General features: G+C 41.1%; 2 protein-coding genes across 6 annotated transcripts in view; one reads left to right on the forward strand and one right to left on the reverse strand.

Annotated features, from left to right (window-relative positions):
* Positions 1-862: 862 nt before the first annotated feature.
* map6d1 (MAP6 domain containing 1) lies at positions 863-5,379 on the reverse strand. 2 transcript variants are annotated; one of them, XM_061295781.1, is made up of 3 exons: positions 4,626-5,379; positions 3,825-4,089; positions 863-1,295 (listed from the first exon to the last, which is right to left on the reverse strand). In XM_061295781.1, the coding sequence occupies exons 1-3, from the start codon at positions 5,051-5,053 to the stop codon at positions 1,224-1,226; spliced, it is 765 nt and encodes a 254-aa protein (XP_061151765.1). In that variant the 5' UTR covers positions 5,054-5,379; the 3' UTR covers positions 863-1,223. The 2 variants fall into 2 exon arrangements, with proteins under 2 accessions (XP_061151765.1, XP_061151764.1); XM_061295780.1 differs by having other exon boundaries at positions 866-1,298.
* Positions 5,380-6,243: 864 nt separating this feature from the next.
* Positions 6,244-20,609, forward strand: part of LOC133165618 (dehydrogenase/reductase SDR family member 12-like) — a 38,041-nt gene continuing 23,675 nt past the window's right edge. For all 4 annotated transcript variants that reach the window (XM_061295412.1, XM_061295415.1, XM_061295414.1 and 1 more), the window contains exons 1-3: positions 6,244-6,647; positions 6,821-6,885; positions 17,443-17,577. The gene's annotated coding sequence lies outside the window, so the exon portion shown is untranslated. The remainder of the gene's footprint in view (positions 6,648-6,820; positions 6,886-17,442; positions 17,578-20,609) is intronic.

A 20,609-nucleotide genomic window follows, 5' to 3' on the forward strand; every position in this document is an offset into this window, starting at 1 on the left:
ATTGACTTGATCAGTGAAGGAAGGGCTCAGCACCTTGCTGCTCCGAGATGCCACGGTGGAGTCGAGTGGATCTTTTGTTTTCCGCAGATAGTTGCACTCTCGCGTACCTCATCAGCAGATTATTTTTGTAGAATGAAATCGTTTCCTGTCACAAAGCCTGCTCACTAAACGAAGCCTGGGCCAAATCGACCATAGACCGACACTACTTTAAGTATTCCCGTTCTTATGATTCAACCCGAGTTCCTGCTCTCCCTTTGGCGCTCTTGGGGAAAGCAAATCTGCTGTTGCCATGGTAACCAGGGATCTGTCACGATGAGCATCCTTTCATGTAGTACTGTACCAAGTTACCCTGCAGGCTCGCACGTTTGTGCGGGTTTTATGCACATGTCGCCTTCCAAACTGTTTCATTTGCAAATGAGTCATGTTCATAATTAATTTGAGGACCACGTGTCGTAGTCACAGTATTTATATCGGTTGTACGTTGGTTGTGATCAATGTGAAATGGACACCATTTGCAACTGTTTTCTATTTTTATCCAAGATTATACCCTGACAACTGTGTGTGTGTGTGTGCGTGCGTGTGTGTAATGGACAGATACTGTGTTGGTAATGACGTTTAGTGTACAACTTTGCCTTTTCTATGTGTATTACTGCAAAAATGCTGGTCTGAGTGGATGTTGAGGCTATTGAACCAAATGAGAGTAGAAAATCCCCCCAATGTTGTTTTTTTTCATGTTTCAGTGAAAACCAAAAATATGATCAATATTCTTGTAATAAACACACAAAAAAAAAAAGATCCAAGCAAGTCTTGTGAAATTCTGTCAGGCAAAAGTAACTGTTTCCATTCGTTCAATCGGCATCCTTGTTTTTATTGTGAGAAATATTCCGCAAAAAAAAAATATCATCAGAAGAACTTCATCCTTTTTATTTCATTCACATCACACTTATATTTGAACATGGACAAAATCATAGTTTTTGCAATAAGTCGCCCAACAAGGCAATTAAATAAAATGTTAAGAGCAATCAGGAAATTGACTTTCAGTTTCTTGTGCTGTAAAAAAAAAAAAACAAGCGAGTCACTCCCATGCAAATTCAGTTCCATTGCAACTAGAGCCGACTTTAGGGGGAGGGGGTCACCAAGTGATGTCATCATCTTAGCTCTGCAGGGGCCTCTCCTGCCACATTCCCTTGCATAGATTTCTGAAGACATTCTTCCGTCTGATGTTAAAAGGCTCGTGATCCGCTTTGAAAAACAGCAGAAGGGTTTGGCGGCAACTTGGTCCTAACCAGATGTTCCTGCTGGGGCACACACAAACCATTTTGTTGCCATCACTTACTTATTCTCCTTTTTTCTTGCAGTTATTAAATCTTTTGTAGTCAGAATTTAGTTATTTTAACCTCATTGGTGGTGAGTCTGTGAGCAAGTCGTGGGGAGGCATGATAAACATCAGAATGTGTGTGTGTTGTGAAAAAGAAATGAGTGTTTCCACAAACTTCCACCGAAAGTAGTCGCATAATGTCTTGATAAAAGGAAGGAATATTTGGATGAAAAGGATTTTGTCTATTCAGCGTATCCAAACTCTTATTATGCTTTTCCCCCCCTCGCCAATTTGGCACGGGGATGCTCTTGCGTGCAGCGTGGGAAAGGGGAAGAGGAACAATGAGAGCGAAAAGCTGCCGTGATGACTGCAGATAGACGTATAAAAAGAAATGCTGCACTCTCCCCTGCATGATTTCCATTTTTTTTTTCTTCAACAATTGAATTGCTTTAAAAAAAGATGTGCGTCAGTGCTGCATCTGAAATGAGTTTGTTTGAAATTTAGTTTTGTCCGACTCATCTTTGCCCAGTGTTTTTTTGCTATCTGGCACACACGTAAAAGTAAAAGACCACATTTCGAAATACTTTTGAAAATATTTGTTTGACCTATTTCCAGTTACTGAAAACTGAGGTAAAATTTTAGGATGACCCTAAACTATACTATTATTTTTTTACAGGCATTCAGAGATTTCATTTGATAATGCCTAACATCTTTATCATCAAGGTCAGATTTTAATTTCAGCCACTCATGTGGGACCATTTCAATTTAAGCTTCATCTCCTGGTAGTAACATCATTTGGGGGAAGGGAGGGGGGGGCTCTTTTCTCTTCCAGCGTTGAGTCGTGACTGTACCCCAGTTGTAAGAAGAAACCCATCAAAACACCTTTCAGAGCTGACCTCGCAAAAGTTCCTCCGATGATGAGGTAAGCGATGGATGCGGCCACTCCGATTAATAGAGTGTGCGCACTGTCGTTGACCTCCCTCCCTCACTCTCATTTCGTCCCCCCCCCCCCCCCCCCCCCAGCACTAACATTTGATTGAACATCACCGAGAGAATTATGAGCAGCAGAATTATGCAGGGTCAACTTTTTTCCCCAACTTGGAGTCTGGCGGGAGTTCTGTCAATTATTGCACAACGACTGCAATTATTGAAGCAGTTAATTTTAGAATCGATGGATTAACTGTGATCAAATGCAAAATGTTTTTTTATTACAAAATAACACAAATAGTGCATGTTAGGTGGCAACATCATTTTTGTCCACTCGGAGTTGCCATCCATAGATTCTACGTATTTGTGACTTTGAATGTGTGTTGAATTAGTTTGGTTTTATTCTTGTTTTCCACCAATACTTCAAAATGACTTGGGCAATTATGATATTAGCTTCATGAAATATTAAAAGATACTTCACAATTTTGTGTTTTGCTACAAACAGCAGACCGACGTGACAGCCAGCCAGTTGGGGGAAGCTGCGAATTTGATCCCAATTTAATCTGGGACAATGCCCATGTACTAATGAGTCCGCCGGTTAGGCGCACAAATCCTGTCACCTTCTTATCCATTATTTCAGCTTTGTCTGGTGGTCAAATTTCAATTTGAGCATACACATCTGCTTCTTTCGGGCTTTCTCACTACAGCAGGCAGCTCGAAATCAGGTCAGGATGTATTATTGGAAGCCTTGAACATTATCAGGAAGGACTGGAATGTTGGAAAGGACCATACACATAAAAGAATGTATAATAAAAATGCTATTTCAAATATGGAATATGTGCAAAATATGTGCTCTTAACATACAATATTTAAGGACAGCACAAAAGTCCTGAACAAAATACCGACATTAGTTTCAAGAATTCATTTTGGGTATTTGTTCACAAAATTCAACACTCTCAAAATTGTCATATTACACTTATGTTCTTGTATAGCACAACTAAGTTATAGATGCCATCTAGTGGCGGATGTTGATATTACAACTTTGAACTGCAATCGATGCATATTGGCAAATTTGCATATTTGCTGATTTTTATTTCATAAAACATAGCATATTGAATGATATCAATGTTTTTTTTTTTTTTAGAGAAAAATCATTTGTAAAAATAAAATATATTATATTTGGCAATGTACCATTGCGGACAATTACTACATTATTTTGTGTGAGACATTGAGTCTTGAATATTAGCAAATATTGCACACTGGAAGAAATATCTGCTTTATTCCTGATCTTGTCTCAAAGCCCGTGCTATTGAGGTCAACCAAATGCGTTACCTAATGTGGCCTGTTTTCAAGAGCTGGGTCACTTTGAGACACATGCTGCCACATCACTACCCTGGGGTGCCCCGACAGCTTGGAGAAAAAGTCAAGATGACTTTTCACCCGATGAGCATACTGTTTCCAAAAAACCTTTGGCTTAAAGATGACATGTTGCATTTTACACAATCCCCAAATGTGCAGTGACATGTTTTTGCTGACTGTACTTCTCTTTTTCTTTTTTTGAATACCCAAGTATGCTCACCTGACCCTTTGCCGACATGCTGAGCTCAGTCTTGTCACGCTGGATGCGGTGCAGGACGAGAGGGTTGTAAGAGGGGCCCGATTGCAGTGTGCTGACCGAGGCGGTCTGTATTTTGGTGCTGGCAGAGATGATGCCTCCCTGGTGCGGCTCTATAGAACGCTGGGCTTCAGTGCTATAAGCAGCCTGATAGCTGGTCTCAGGTGGGACGTGAGGGGATTCTGCAGGTTCTTTCCTGTTGCTCTTCACCGATGGCCTGCTTTTTTGCCTGTGGTCAAAGTGATACTGTATATCAAAAGGTGCCACATCATTTTATGTGGCCCGCGAAGACAAATTGTGCATCAAATTCGTGTCATTACTAGAATTGCAAATTGTCTTCACTTTTAATATCTTTTTTTTAAATATTTGACCAGTTTTTACTCGTCTGATTTGAAAACGAGTTATTTATCAGTTTGTTTTGTAGCTTTTACTGTATATAATATGAGGTGCTCATACATTTATTTGGGTTGACAATCATAATGGCCCTCTGAAAGAAGCTATGACTATACGGCCCGTGAAAAAAATGAGTTTGACACCCCTGCTCTAGTGGGCTTTTCTTGTTCTTGCTTTTTTATTAAAAACTCTGCAGTTTTGACCATAATAACCAAATTGAACTCACTTGGGCACGCAGGATCTTAGGACTTGAAGCAGTCATGAAAGTGAAAAAAAATTAAACAGTCTGTCTCGCTATATGTGCCTTTCATTTCATTTCGACCAAATCTAATGGAAGCAATGTGAATCACATGGGTGAGAATTGTGTGCTACCTGTAGGAGCTCCTGTCCTCTTGATTCACCTCCAACCTTTCCCCCTGACTACCCCCATTACTGATCCAAGGGTCCTTCTTAGGAATGGGCCAGGGTTTGAAGTCCTGCGTGTACTGCGTGACGCTGGGGAAAGGCACCCCAGGAGGTTGGTAGTCCTCCCGGGGCTTGTAGCTGGGCTCCCTGCGCGCCCTGAAGGAGCTTCGGGTCGGGGAGCCGCCAGTGTACATTGGTATAACACCAGCATCTTGCGCTCCGGTGGCCGAAGTGGCGAGCGTGGGGCAGGATACCTGCTTGGTCACGGATCGCACCTCCTGCTCGGAGATGTCCGAGTAGTTCTGAATGGTGAGCGGCACGGAAAGGTCCGATTTATCGAATTGGTTCCAGAACCGAGCCAGGCAACATACTCTGCTGATGCACGGCCAAGCCATAGCCGCCCTTCCCAAATTGGTTTTCAATTGGGCAGGGATGAAAAAAAAAAAAATTCCAAGACCAAGAATTCAAAATGAGAGAGTTGCTCCTTCTCGCTCCGCTAGTGGGGTTCTGAGAGGGTCCATGTGACAGCGGGGATCAAAAACGCTCCTCTGACGTGCCTCCACTCTGCAGATGGATCCGTGCAAAAAAATATCCCCCTCTTTCCAAATCCGACGTCAACATTGAATTATTTTCTCCCGAGTTCTGTTCACACGCCCCATTCCAGCCTTGGAGTTCACTCTGTAATAAATCAGTCTTGCACCTGAAATGATCTTCTGCATCTCCTCACGTTACATAATTGTGATGCGGCGTCGATCAAGCATGCAGAGCAGAAAACGCAGCAACAGAAGAAAAGTAAAAAAAAAAAAAAGTAACGAAATAAGAACCATTACTGAATTTAAGATAAATAATCTGACAAAAAAAGACGGATATTTCACTTGGCAAATAAATAGAAAGTTAATTAACATACAGTATATGCCCCCACCCAAAAGAAATCAAATGAAGACAATATTACTTAGAATATATGCAAGTTCTATTCTGTGTACAAAATAAAAGAATGCATTTTACTAAAGATTCTAAATTGTGCAAAAATCTCAGCATAAATTATTATTTAGTGTACGGTAAACTGTATAAACGTCAAAAGTCAAATCATAAATCATGTTAAACTTGTTGTGTAACACCACCTGCTGGAGATGGAGTGGTACTTCTTCCTTCCACTTTACATAAAAGGTGATCGTTCCTTTTTCTTTTTTTTTAGGTCGACTGAGGTTCCTGCGACCTTAACACATTTTTTAGATAGTTGTAAATTTTTTTTTAAAAAAGATGGAGAACTAAAAGACACACAAGAACCTTTAACCAAATTAATTTGGCAGGTTGTGTTCGTTTTATCAAGTGTCCCTGAAAGCACCACACCGCTAATTAGAGGGCGGTAAAGAAACTCATTACCAAAGGGACAAAACCTAAACTTAACTAAACTGCAGTGCTAACAACTTACAAAATAAGTGGATAATTAAATACTCCAATAGAGTGTAAAGTGTCTATGTAGTCGTTCACGTTACAAAAAAAAATACAATTTCTTTTTTTTAACAGAATGCGTTCGTGAAATGACGTCGAGTTATGCGCATGCGTTCAAAACATAATGTGACGTGGTACAGTGTTTACGGAAGTCTGGTGGGGTTGTTTGCGCGTGTCGTATTTACTGTGTCTATCTCTTGTATATTTTCTATATATTTAAAAAATCCTGAGCTCTGTTCGTTCGTTCCCCTATTTCCCTCCCGGTTTTAATCATCTGCTAATTATTTTAGAAATTGGATATCCACACATAAATGTAATTATACTGATAAACATTCAAAATATAAAATCGGCAAAATGGTTTGAATTTATGGTTCAAAGTAGTAGGCGGGGGGTCCACTGTATTTAATAATAAAGGTTGGGAAACTAGCTTGTTTACACACAAAACCTTTTTTTATTATTATTAACTTCGACATTTATTTGCCACAGGAAATATGGCTCAACTGCCAGGAGATGTCGACTGCTGGGATGAAATGCTTGGTGAGTACTTTAGTTATTTTATTGAGTGCACAAGTTAGTATTAATGTTATATCACGGTTGCAGTTCAACAATTGACTCTTGCCTAAAGTTGGCTTGGATGAACTCCTTTTTTAAAAATTGTCATTCCTCTTTTTTTTCCTCCTTTTCTTTTCCCATATATTTCTCATCTGCAGTCCTAATGGGGTCAAATTGTAAAGATATCCATGGATGAACAAAAGGCACGAGTCGTACCACTAATGTAAGTCATTTTCTCTTCTAACATTTATAATCATCAATCAACATGACATTAATAATAACGAACAAACAAATCCCAAGCATAGCAAAGCGAAACATATTTTCAAATAATAAAATAATAACATAACTTTCCAAAATATCTCAGTTTCTTTTTAATAGACCAACAAGGTAAGTGACCAAGCAAATGTTCACCAACAGCCACAAGATGGCAGTGTAGCCTCAAAAATGAACTCTATCCGCTTGACAGCTCTGAAAAACAAGCTCCAAAATGAAATTTGAAACATGATGATATCGATGATATCGATGACTGACCCTAAAAATCCTTTTTGCTGATTCATTCATTCCATTAGGGAAGTTTGACACATATTTCTACAATTTAAAATGTCCTTTACTAGAATGACCACAATGCAAAAATACTCCTTTGTTGTTTGCCTGTCATACCACCACACAAACATAGAGGGTTGTGGTAGTCCATGATTTTTTAAAAACCATTTTTTTATAGTTGTAATATTTGTTTCTGCATATGCTGTAGTGAAGGGAAAAGGGGGGGGGGGGGTTGTTGCCTGATTCTCAGATGTCACATGATCTAATATGACTAGGACATATAGAGTATTTGTAAACGAGTGGCTTAGTGGGATTTAGGCAAAAATCACACAAGCGATTTCCATGAAACTGGCCCGGTTTTATCTTGCTGCACAGGTGCAGTGGTACGTTTCAGAACCACATTGAAATGCGACAGCGTGCACGCACACACATTGTCTCGCAATCCTGCGCAGCAGATGAAGTGAACATTTCCATTTCATATGCTATGTGACTTTTAAGTGTGGAATTGACTGCTGAAGTGTCTTGGAAGCTTTTTGTGCCAATCCTGACTTAGTATTTAGAACTGTTCGTATATCTCTCTGCTGCAGTTTCAGCTAAAGAAAAACTCTAAACTAGGGGGCATTTTAAATTATGACAGGAATGCGCTGACCCCAATTAACATGAGATCACCCCAAAAAAATGGGATTTGAAGTGTATCAGTTTTATTTTTTTACCTACGTGGCTGGATTGGCTACGCATTTGATCAAGTCTTTCTTTCTGCCAATCCAACCTTGGATGGAGCAAAGCTTTGAAAGCGGTTTTGGATCCAAGTCGATCAGATCAGAGAATCACCTACAGAAGAGGCGTGAGTGGGTTCAGAATCTGATATATGGACAATCTCGTCTGCAGGAGCTGCGGCAGGCAGGCAACATCACAGTACACCGCTCATTAGACTAAAAAGTGAGCCTTTATTTTCGTCTCCTGAGAGCTCTCATCTTGGAGGGCGAATCGTAAAATCACGTGCTCCTGTCACCGGCACGTGTTTGCCGTCTCCAGATCGCTAGCTATCTATATGGGGGGGGGGGGGATCCTTCTGTAAAGATGGATTCACGTGTCTGGCAAACATGAGAAGCTCTTAAACTGCACTCGCATAGCATCACGCAAAGTTAGACAAGTGCTCGCATGCATTTCACGGCTAGTCTGGCTTGTCAAGAACGTAAATCCAGAGAGACCGTTGGGTCGAAGAAGACGACACAATAAATTAGTGTCACCGGAGGGGGGGGGGGGGGGGGGGGCGATACGATTCGGCAGGGAGAAGCGAGAAGACCGCAAATGCTTGCGTGTTTATGTTGAGTGCAAACACTCAGGAGACATTTAAGAAAGGCCGATAAGCAATCAGATCTTTGTTGCCGTCTGAACCGGAGGTCGTTTTTAGTCGGATAATCTGGACATGGGCGGTGTGAAAGAGTTCAGCGGGCTCCTCATACATTCATGCATGGGCTTGTCTGGGGCCGTTAAAATGAAATAGCAGTTTAACCTTGTTGGGTTTTCTATTAGAGGAGGCCTTGCTTTATGATGGTGCCATCAAACTGCATTTTGTCTCTGTCGGAAGGGAATTCCGTGACAAATTCTCGATAGCAGATCTAGCTTGTTCAGATCAACTTTAAAAAATATATTTATAGTCTTTGTTAGCAAGATGGTGGATTAATAATCAATGAATGGGTCAGTGTGTAAACAAATGATTTAACGAAATTTTTTTCGTGAATTATTTTTTTTTCTATCTGTACTTTTACTCAAATACATACAGTGACTTTTTGCCTCATAATTTCCTCCAAAATAATAATAACGCTGCATCTTTTTCCATAACTATTGTCATTCCTAGCCGGGCCAGCTGCACGGTAAGCCGTTGGATGTTTGTGTCGCCACATCAAACATTTGTCCGACCTGACCCCTGCGTGCCAAAATTGTGTGTGTGATCACACGACCCGGTTGCTGCCTACCGCACGATCGCAACTCCTTCTTTAAGGTCTGACGTAATGATTCTCCCCCACCCCCACCTCACCGGCGGGCATCGTCTCAGTGTTCGAGTCTTACTACCCGAGGCTCATGATGTAACAATTGTGCACGGTGTCCTCCCGCCTCCCCACCATGTTCCGATTTTCGAATCTATGATGCGTCACTACCAGGCAGAACGCTTACCTGCGCATGTGCACAAATGGTGTAAATATTTCCTTTCCTCTTTTAAGCTCAGCCTCTGACTTCTTTGGCCCGCTACCTCTTCTTGGGTTCCTTCATGTCATGCGGGTGATGTAAGCGGCGTTTATTAGCCAAAGATCACAAAGCCAGCTGTTTTAAGCATGTCGATGTAGGTCTCTCGACTAGTGTGCGTTTGATAAAGAACATTACAACGTACCGGCAAATATTTAACCTCTCAGTAATATTAAATAAATAAATAAATATTTAACCTCTTTTTTCATCATTGCATTCTTCCATAACAGCTTGCGTGATTCCTTTTGGCCATCTTCTTTGGTTTTGTTAGAACTAAATAAAAACTGTTTTTGTATAGATTTTAATTCATGACATTTTTGGACTTTTCGAAAAAAATAAATAAAAAAACACCCTCCACAAATATTTCAACTTTTCGCCTATATTTACTGTTTAATTTTGTAGCCATTTTTACACCTATTGCCAACGCTATGCATTTCAGGGCCCGCGATAAATCAGTAAAGCGGTTTGAGCTGGCGCTCATCTCTGACATGCGGCGATATTCGATCCGAAAAAAGTTTGGGACACCTCCAGCAACATTCCCTGGCATTTCACACAAACTCGTAGTGTGGTAGGTGGACTGTTAGTCAACAAACCAAATGTCCCTTTCCCATCTATCTTATTTTGGTAGCAGAGATACAAAATATTTACAAAGACAAACATTTCCAACTAGGATCAAACTGGACTGTATGAATAGAAATCATTCCAGGATATTTTCTGGACACAATTGCCTCTCATTCTCAATGATGACAAAAAAAACACAATATGTGAATGAAGCCGGATTCGACTGAATGAATGACGGCAGTGGTGACGAGCCGGCGAATGGCCGAATGAGATAAAGGAAAGAGCCGGAGTGGTTCACAATCCAGTCCTATCATCAATTTGTTTCCAGCCGCAAAACAACTCCCAATCGGATCGTTTGGCTTTTCACGCCGCCCTCGACGTGCCGCAGTTCACTCAGTTGGGGCTACACATCCCTCCGACACCTTCCTCGCCTCTCCCCATTTTTTTTTTTTTTTTTGCTGCTGTAAGTTGTGGTAGTGTTTATGAATGAACAGCGCTGCAGGATATGAATGAAAAATAAAAGACGTAGGGAGCTATGAATTGAAAGATGGTAGGAAATTGAAGGGAGGAAAGGAAAGACTTTGAGTAGCCACACCTTAATCGAATTGTCCCTTGTGTGTGTGTGTGTGTGTACTTTGTCTATGAGCCAGTGGGGAATCTCCCCTACCTGACTACCACACACACACACATTTTGGTTTCCTGTGCAAGCTCCGTGCTTTGAATAATAACAGGGTTACCCAGGCAACCAGCCTGGGATGATGGATGGGCTCGGCCCTGATAAACAGAGCACGGTGCGTGTCACTGGGCGTCTCATGTCGTAGTGGAAGTTTCTTTGTCCCGGGGGACAATTATTATCGACTTTTTTTTTCTGACCAGCGGGAGATGTTTGTGTGATTCTGCGCTTTTGCCGCACAGGTGTTGTTTTTCACTCCTCGGTTTGTCTCTCAATTACTAAGAGGGATGATGCAGGTTATTGGTGTTGAAATCTCACACACACACACACACACACACACACACACACACACACACACACACACACACACACGCACACACATGCACACAATCCCTGACTCATTGCCTTACGGTACTAATGGGGTTATTGGGAGGGACGAGGTGGAGTGGCTGTTACTCACTTCCACGTAGAATGCAAATTAATAATGTAGCTCCTTGATTTGATTAAATATGTGGCACAAACTGTTCATTGTGAGGGTCATTTTATTTATTTATTATTATTTATTCTGACCAGTGGTGACATAACTCCAATTGACAATTCGAAATACACTTTTGGGCAAAACTTGGGAGGAGAAGAAGGTGGTACCCATCTGATGCTCCTAAACAATCGTTGATATATTTGCAGCTAGATTGTGTCCGTTGTGTCCGTCTTGTCAGGTTCAAGCATTTTTTTAAAATTACTAAAAAAAAAAAAAAAGCACTGCCGGTAAGCCTGCATATAAATAATCCCTGGCTTTACCCCGAAAAATATTGTTAAATATTTTTTATTATATTTTTTAATACATTTTATTAATCCCTGGCTTTACCCCAAAAATATTATATAAAATGATTATATTATATAAAATATTTTCTTAAATTTTTTTTTCAAATATTATAAAAAAATTTGCTAACCCACCACCCCAGAAAAATTCACACTTTTAGTTCTCACTTGTAGCCACTCAATATTTTGACATTCTCTCGCATCCCAATAGTATTAAATCATGTTGGAGTTGTTGGAAAGTGCTGAGAGATGAACCCAAGCCGCCGTGGCAGAGTCCAATCCTCTCCCTGTTGCCATGACAACCCCCTTTCAAGACAATTTTCATTTAAAAAGAGATTTCATTGGATTATTTTACTGTTAATAAAACCACAGTGCTCTTGTCCTTGTATTGTTTCTGGACTGACTGGTGAAACCCGAGTCCATCCTGTCCGAGTAAAAACTTTTAAAAAGCCCAATCTCAACAACTTCTTGAAATAACACACCTCCTTTCTCTCTCTCTTTTTTTTTCTTTTTTCTCCTTTTCATGTTTTCTCTGGGCAAGCATAAAAGGCTGCCAAGCTGATTTTCATCTTCAGGAGGAGACATCTGGAGCGCACATCCCCAACTTGATCATCTAAATCTCTCCCATGATTACACTTTGCCATGTTGACCTGCAATGATGTAACCACTTTTTTTTTTTGGCATCAGACCCCTCCCCCTCCTTTCGCCGAGTATTATATTCTTCATCTTTCTGAGATTTGCCCCCCTCTCACACTCTGCCATCAGGATTAAAACTCTTAATCTTATTCCTAATGCCATTCCCAGCACTAGCTCAATAGGACTAAATAAATTTAGGAGGATGGATTTTGGAAGGTTCCCAGATGATTTTATGCTCTGGCTGTATTGGCCGTGAGACGGTTTTGAGACATTACGCTGTGTTATAACTACAGATGGCCGGCGGCATTTAGCAGCCTCCAGGGAGGGGCAACTCTCCACTATTGATGCATCCTTGAAATATCATTTGAGGACACGTTTCGGGCTTGTTAAGCCAACTTCAGAATTATTTCAAGGCAGTTCTACAGCATAAGTGCAAAGTGAGTAGTACTGAGTCACATTTCCACCACGTCATTCCTTTTTTTGTTTTGTGATCATCTTGGAAACGTAATCAGGCAAGGTTTACACACTAGCTTGAGCCACGTGACTTGAGCAATGAACAGAAGGTTCCATGCTGCCAGTTCTTGCTTTGTAGACAATCTTCGAAAATTACGCGCCGGTGCTTGAGTCACACTTTGAGGCTTAGTTGTGCACATTCATACTCGCTCATCAAATATTTGAATGAGTCAAACCATGCGTGAGTCAGCGCACGTTCAGTTCTCGACTCCCCAGCTCTTCATTTGGATGTTCAGCGCGGTGACATTTTGGTTCTGCTCGCTCATTAAGTATGCAGTCAGAGTCCGAGCTGCTGCAGAGTGGTCTAATAGAGGAATCAGGAGCCAGTGTGAGAGAAAGGCTCCAAAGACGTTCGGCCTCTCGTCTTCATCTTCGCGCTGGCCAATTAACTTCCTTTCACTCACTTGCGTGCTAAATTCCTCCTCCCGTTCCCTTCGTTCACAAAGCCAGGCGTTCCCGTACCTCACTCGCCACCAAATCGAATGTCACTCATACCTCTTTCCATTTTCCAGCAGCGGCTGCTCTTTCCTCACGTGATGTTTTATGGCGCCATCTCATTTGGCGGCGGTCCCTAAAAGCATTTGGCGAAAGGTCACAAACGTTTATTTCCCTTCAAGGTGACAATTAGAGAGGGAAGCCCGGGGAATACCAAGTTCATCTTCCCCTGCTAAGAGTGACGTAACTCCCCCTGTACCAATTCAGAGAGTAAATCATAAATGGTCAAATAAAAAAGTTTTCTCTGAAGTGGCCAATAAGCCTTTGTAAGGCGAGATGACTCAAGCTTGTCAAAGAAAGACGGAAAATAGCGATAAGACATTGGCAATATTGCCAGTGGACCAGCCGAGGCAATAAAGCACGCAACATTAATCACCGTTTTCATCTCGCCGGCTTGTCTCAGAGGCTGACTCACTCTTTATTAGCAGCTCCGTTGCCATCAGCTGCTCACAGGCTGCAAAAACACACCATCATGTCAGTTCAGACTTACCGGACTGTTTTGGACCACCTAGCGGATTCCGATCGGACGTTTGGGCCGCGGTATTAAATCATCGCGACAAAGCGGCGGGATTTGATGCTGTTTTGATTTATCATCCTGGAAGGGTTTTGTAAAGCTACAAAGGTCAATTTGGCTCACATCTGTAAAATCTGATCAGTTTCCATGGCGGAATGGATCGGTTGACAGTAGTAGCTGGGAAAATATCGAAAGGTTGTCCTCGTCTGTTTACTTATGCCCGCTTTACTGTTATGTCATCCACGAGTTTATTTTGAAGAGCCTGTTGTTTGCAAAAGGCCGCTCGCTGAGTAATGCAAAAGTGTTCCCACGTCTGGTTCAAATTGAGGTGGAGGTGAGTGCCAGTGGAATAAGTTTAGCCTTGAGCCCAGTCATTATGCATATTGGCCCCCGACTATTGCATTACATAATGAGAGCGCTAAAGAGCCTTTTCAAAGTTTTTGCTAAAGCAAAGCCACAAAATTGAATTTTGGACTTTTTTTTTTTAAAGCTCTCGTCACTTATTTGAGTCACAAGCGTCGAGGGCAAGTGTAGCATCCTACTAAGATATTTTGATATATTCTCTGGTTTATAGCAAAACTGCTTGCAAATTTGCTTTAATTGGCTGTATTTGAAGCTTTTATGTATTTCAAGTGTGTTACACTGTGTGTCCTCATATAGTCTGTCATTGAAGCGAGAAGGCTATATTTCGAAATTATATAAGCACTTTCTGGGAGGTGGCGCGGATTAATCACAGATTAAATGAAGGACACGTTGATACAATCAGTTTCTTGCTGACTCATGCCCTTGCTGGGCTGCTGCTCCATTGATTGACTGTCAGATGAAAACACAAAAGCATGAGTTTGACTCACAGCCTTTGTTGGAAAAAGACAGATGGAAAAAATGACATGAATATGACCGTGAGACAAAGAGGAAGCTGTTGACACAACTGTGTTTAAAAAAAAAAAAAAAAAGGGCATTGTATCTCTTCCTGATTGGGTGACCTGAACAGGTTTTAGGGATGGAAATAATTCCCTGGATGACTCAGGGGAAAATTAAATAGGGAGATTCAGGAGCTTCGCTGAAACTAAGGTGGAATATCGAAAAAAAAAAATGGATGCCATGGAAGTGGAAGTAGCTATGACAGCTGTATGACGATGCACATAAAAAATGTGGCCACCTTCTTCATTGCACACGCACTTTTGCTTCCCGCTCTCACCGCTCAAAAGCTTACCCACTTTGCCTGACAGCTTTACAATAATGTTTTGGGAGGCAATCTTCACCCCCCCCCCACTCCCCACCTTCCTCTCAAGCAGCGCTTTGACCTTGGTGAGGACAACAGCTTCGTGTTTAACTTCAGTGATGCTTACCCATCTGCAGAAATATAAATAGCACCCAAATAGGAATTGCAAACATAAATTAGAGAAGTGCATCATATGATCGACTTTGAGTAGTTCACAATTTGCCAGTCATGGAGGCATAAATCCAAATATGGCAGGCTTTCAAATAGTTTTTATTGCTGGTGGAAAAAGACAACTATAGCTTTTTTCTCATTGGCATTTATTAAGCCCCTGTTTGGATCCAAGGGAAGCTTGGGGTATACACAGAGGGTGTTTCATACAATGGAGTCCTTCCAAAAGCACTCTCAAAGACACACACACACACACACACACACAACCTTGTGTCCGCTGACTCACACTCAGGCACAGGGCCCATGTAATTATTCCGTGTGCGATAAACTTGCATACCTGCTTCTCGTGTACTAATAGTCAAAATGCAAGGAGTGGAAATGACACATTAGCGTCATGCACCACTTTACAATTTAATATAAATATTTATATAATAAAATAATAATGAATACAATAATAATTAAAACATAAAATTAATCATATTTTTTTAATTAATATTTGAATATTTAATTTACAATTTTACAGGGTCGCTGGATATGCCGGTGCTCTGATATGCAGCAAAGAGTTGACGACAATTGCATTCTTTGTATTATACAAAGGGGTTGCACGTAGCAGAGGGAAGGCCCACCACACTTTGCAACGTTGCTGCATGACAACATCATCTTTCATCAGCCCTCGTGGCTTCTCTTCTTCCCGTACCTAAACCAATCTTGGACAGACATAAATACCCAGTGTGCCTCTGACATCATGGAGTTTCCACTGCGGCTGCCTTGGCTGACTTTCGAGATAGCAGCTTTGATATTTCACACTGCTGGCTTGCTCGCAGGGGTTCCCCACCCGCCTACTGACCATAGATGGACTTTCGAGCTGCTGCTTTTGATAGCTCATCAAACATGATTCTCATATTGCAAGAAACACCAAAGGGACATTGATTGAATTCAAAGGCTTTACAACAGCTAGCAGCTAACATTAGCAAACACAGTGGTTGCCAAAGTGGTGAGTGATATAACTTCACATTTTCCATCCCTTCACAGGGATGCGTGCTCCAACGGTGATATGACACCTCTAACTTTAGTCTCCCTCGATGCCACTCAAGGTAATCCGGTTATGATGCACTCTTGGCCTACGGGGAGAGCAGAGCTTCCATTCTCGCATCTGAGAGGCGAAAGTTTTACGTGCGCATTTTACATACACTGGGGAAGTTGCTTTAATGATATGCAAATTTCAATATCTTACAGTTGAGTGGTAGGATCAAATGGATCTTTGTATTCCTGTAAATTACAACCACATATGCAGTGTCCTTAAAATGGATTTTGACGTCTATAGTCGTCAATGGTAGTGAATGGGCAGCCAAAATTGTCGTGACAAGCTGCTTGAACGAGCCATGTGATTTCTGCTCCTCTCTGTAGAGCACAGGGATTAAGAAAAAATAAAAAAAATGAAAAACACAGCTGGCATTATCTCTTTGGAAACAATTTGTGGAGTTCCGAGGTGGTCCGGGAGGATTGCAAATACCCAAACTCCCATTGATGGCTTCATTAGTTGAATCGATTAGATGATGTTGCATATTATTTCAAGTTGCCTGTTCAATATTGTGCAGGATATAAAAAGTTTACACACCCCTGTTCAAATGGCAGGTTTTCGTTCGGTAGAAAACTGAAAGTCATTTCTAAACTTTTTTTTTTTTTCACCATTAAGATGACTCGATTGGAAAAAAATATTATTGAGGGCAAGTTCAAAACAGAACCGAGATAACGTGGTTGCAGAAGTGTGCACACCCGCTTAAAATCAGGATGTGGATGTGCTCAGAATGAACATGAATCAAATTCAAAGTCCCGTTATTGTCATCTCGAGCTCACGTACACTACAAATATCAAAGTGATAACAAGCACAGCCGCACGTTTCCAGCTGAGCTGCCAATACCGGAAGATGTGACACCTTCACCTGTCTCACAACCTGTCTCTTGCATCTAAAATAAAATATGTTCACAGCAGTCAGAGTAATTCACATTTGAGGATATGATGACAATATTTTGCCAATAATAGCATTCCTATCACAATACAGGGAGAAGTTGGAGAAAAATAATAGAATAGGAAAACATCCCAAATCATTTTTAGCATTTGTATGTCATCCTCCTCTTGCTCATCAACCTTTTCTTCCTCCTCCTCCTCCTACTCCCTCTTGTCCTCTCCTTCCTCCACTTTCTGTGACTCATCTGATTTTAAATGTGCAAAGCTTCTTCCTTGCTTTGCAAGGTCTCTCCAAACCTCATGACACCTATCAAGCAGCTTGTGCCTGCGAGTTGTCGCTTTCATCACGCGCCCGCCGCTATTTTGATCACACCACATGGAGAAACATATGCGGCATTTGAAATCATCTTTTTATCCGCAGGTTGTTGGAACAGCAGTTTGAGTAGTGACAAGTACAACACTGACTCCTGCTCCATCATCACCATTGGATGCCAACATGGTGGAGGAGAAAACATCCCCTCAGACCACCTTTTTCATTCACAAAGCGCCAACTGAGGTATTGATCAAATTTTGTTCCGCAAAAACAAAACAAATCACCACTTAGATTGATTTTATATCATACAACGAAATGTCAACGACCAAACATAGTAATCCACTCCTCCATGGGTATTTGACTACAAATGGTGCAGCAAAACAGATAGACAAACAATGGAAGAATACAGTAATCCCTCGTTTATCGCGGATAATTGGTTCCAAAAACCACCCGCGATAAGTGAAATCCGCAAAGTACGGTCACCAACAAGAAGTACTGGGCAGGCTAACGAGTTAGCGGAAAGATGCTCATTCGCGATCGTGCTAACGCGCAAAAACAGACTTCTGAAGGAATGTAAACAAACATTTGGAGCAATACTACATTGTCCTAAAGGTTAGACACATTTCCTCAATTTAAAAGTTTTATTTTGACTTTGAAATGTTTTTTGATTTGGAAAAAAAATCCGCAATGTAGTGAAGCCGCGATGAACCAAACGCAAAGTAGCGAGGGATCACTGTACTCACATTTGTCTTTATCCATTGCTTGAAATGCCTCATATTACTGCAGTTGTAAATATTTTTTGTTTATGAAAGAAAATGTATTTTTGTCGAGCAGGTCTAACACGATGCATTTCATCAAAACCCTTTAGATCATGCTATTCCATTTTTTAAATATTTCCTCCTATATATATATATATGTATGTAGTGGAAAGTCAGAGCAGCACAGTGATAGATTTGATGCCTAAGTGGCTCTCGGCACCAAATCACCGTTAGTGGCACTTCACATCCACTCGGATGACTCGCGTAACGTCGAGCGCCGCTAATCACTGCGACAACCACCACCGCGTTTCCACGCTTGACCTTGGCACAATAACAGGGAAATACCGGCATCACACTCGTGGTGGCTGTGTTAGTTTGAACGTTGAAAGTTCACTTGCATTTTGCTGCCTCAAGTACGCGGTCAAAGCAGCAGTGCAAAATAGAAAGAATCGTTTTATTACAGGAGAACATTCAAATCTTTGATTGATCTAGGAAGTAAACAACAATCATGAGTGGGGTCACATGGGTCACGGCCGTCGCATGTTTGGTGCGGATGGAGCATCAGTGTGTTTGGATGACAGATGGGAGAATTTGACGTGACGAAGGCTTTTTGCGGCTTCTCTCCATCTTCACACCCTTTTTCCCCCAACTCCTCGTTCCCACCTTTTGTCTTCTCTCACCTGCTTTAATAAGTGGTACTGACACAGATAGGAGATAAGTGGGAGGAGGGAGGGGGGGTGGAAACTCCCTGAGTGGTGGATGGAGTTAGAAAGAAAAAGGAGGGAGTCTCAACAGAAAAAAAAGAAGGGGATGAGGAAAGAGCAAAAGCGTGACGGCGCAGAAAACGAAGGAGACAGCAGCCTAATGAGCGGCTCGTCCACGTGAGATGCAAGTTAAGTGGGAGCTGGCTTTCATTTAAAAACCTGCTTTTAACTTTTTTTTTTTGCTAACAGAAGCACCATTGCCAGATTTGCATCTACGTAGAAGAGATAAGAAAAACAGTCCGCACTTTCCTCAGCTAAAACCTTGTCAAGGACAAACCGTGCCTACAAACTTGCATTTAGCAAATAGAAGCTCACGTTAGAGGTGATGGTAGACCCGAAATGTATCTCACTAGCTTTACTGTGACTCACTCTAGCTGTTGCTATGGAAACTATCATCGGATATCATCAACACTTTTAATTGCTAACTTTTGTTTTTTTGTGGGGGTGCTTTAAAATCGTGCATGCAGCTTAGAGAGGAAGCTTTAATTCACCCGTGTCAAACTCGAGGCCCGGGGGCCAGATACGGCCCGCCACATCATTTAATGCGCCCCGCGGAGACATATTGTGCATCAAAATCTAAAACGACAAATTGTCTTTACATTTAAAAATCATCTTTTTAAAACATCGGAACAGTTTTTACTAGTCTAGAAACGAGTCTGTTTGTTTTGTAGCTTATACCGTACTTATATAATATAAGCCAATTCTTTTGTCAAGGGTCACTTTTGTCTTGTTAAGTACAGTGTTTTCACCCACAAGGTGTTATGACATCATCTTATGCGGAGAGAGAGAGCGAGGGAAAGTCGTTCACTGACATTGATTGCTTGTCTCCTGCTTGTTCTGTGGACACGACTCGGAAGCTTGGACCTGGGCCCAGGGGAACATTTCTATCACACAAGTCACACTATGTTTCGATAAAATGCTTCAACCATTTTCTGATGCCACCTCTGAGGGATCCTTCCCTTTTTGACCCGATGCTTGTCATTACAATCTCAGTAAAAGCCTTGCCGTGTTCTCCAGTCACAGATTTAACCGTTAACAGTGTGAAACAAAGCTTAAGTGACCTCTGGGCTAACACTAATCTATGAAGGCTACATACAGGTAATTAAATCCAAGGAACGGATTTTTCCAGAACGTCTCATCGTCCCTTTGAATTCCGCACGTGACTTTTAGTAAAAAAAGAGACAAGACTGACATTATTATATATTATTATTTATATTATAAGATTTTCCTGTGTTTGTTCCACAATTTCCAGTATGCATAATTTAAGGAGATTTGAAAGAACAAACAGGAATAAAAAAAAAACAAAAAAAACAATTTCAATATTTAAATTCATGAATCTCATTTACGTTAAGTGCTGGCAATTTACGAACTGGGGTTTGCGTCATGTGACAGCGGTCCTCGAGCTTTTCTGCCACACCTCGTATATTTTTCATTTTCCCAACGCTCCAAGTACATAGACAAGCTGCCCCTGTTTCATTGCTGTTTGAACCTTTTGTACTCGGATAAAGTGGATTACCTCAATCCACTTAATTCTCTTTTTGTCTAGTTTCACACATTTGCCTTGCATTATCTTCTAAATGTATCTTGCAGTGATTTACAATAATTTAATCTAATATATAATATATATATAAATAATAATACTATTCCATATGCTTTTAGACCACACTATTTTCCACAAGTATGCCCGTGGATCTTTTTATTGTTTGTTTCACATACATTGTTTATGCATTTCAATACTAATTTGATGCTGTAT

The sequence above is a fragment of the Syngnathus typhle genome, linkage group LG13, assembly GCF_033458585.1.
Source record: "Syngnathus typhle isolate RoL2023-S1 ecotype Sweden linkage group LG13, RoL_Styp_1.0, whole genome shotgun sequence".
In the NCBI taxonomy this organism is placed as follows: domain Eukaryota; kingdom Metazoa; phylum Chordata; class Actinopteri; order Syngnathiformes; family Syngnathidae; genus Syngnathus; species Syngnathus typhle.

Coding starts and splice junctions, on each gene's coding strand:
- map6d1 (XM_061295780.1), bottom strand. CDS start 5,053: ATGGCTTGGCCGTGCATCAGCAGAGTATGTTGCCTGGCTCGGTTCTGG. Junction 4,090..4,625: donor GAGGACAGGAGCTCCTACAG/GTAGCACACAAT, acceptor CTTTGACCACAG/GCAAAAAAGCAGGCCATCGG. Junction 1,299..3,824: donor GCATGTCGGCAAAGGGTCAG/GTGAGCATACTT, acceptor TGTGTGCCCCAG/CAGGAACATCTGGTTAGGAC.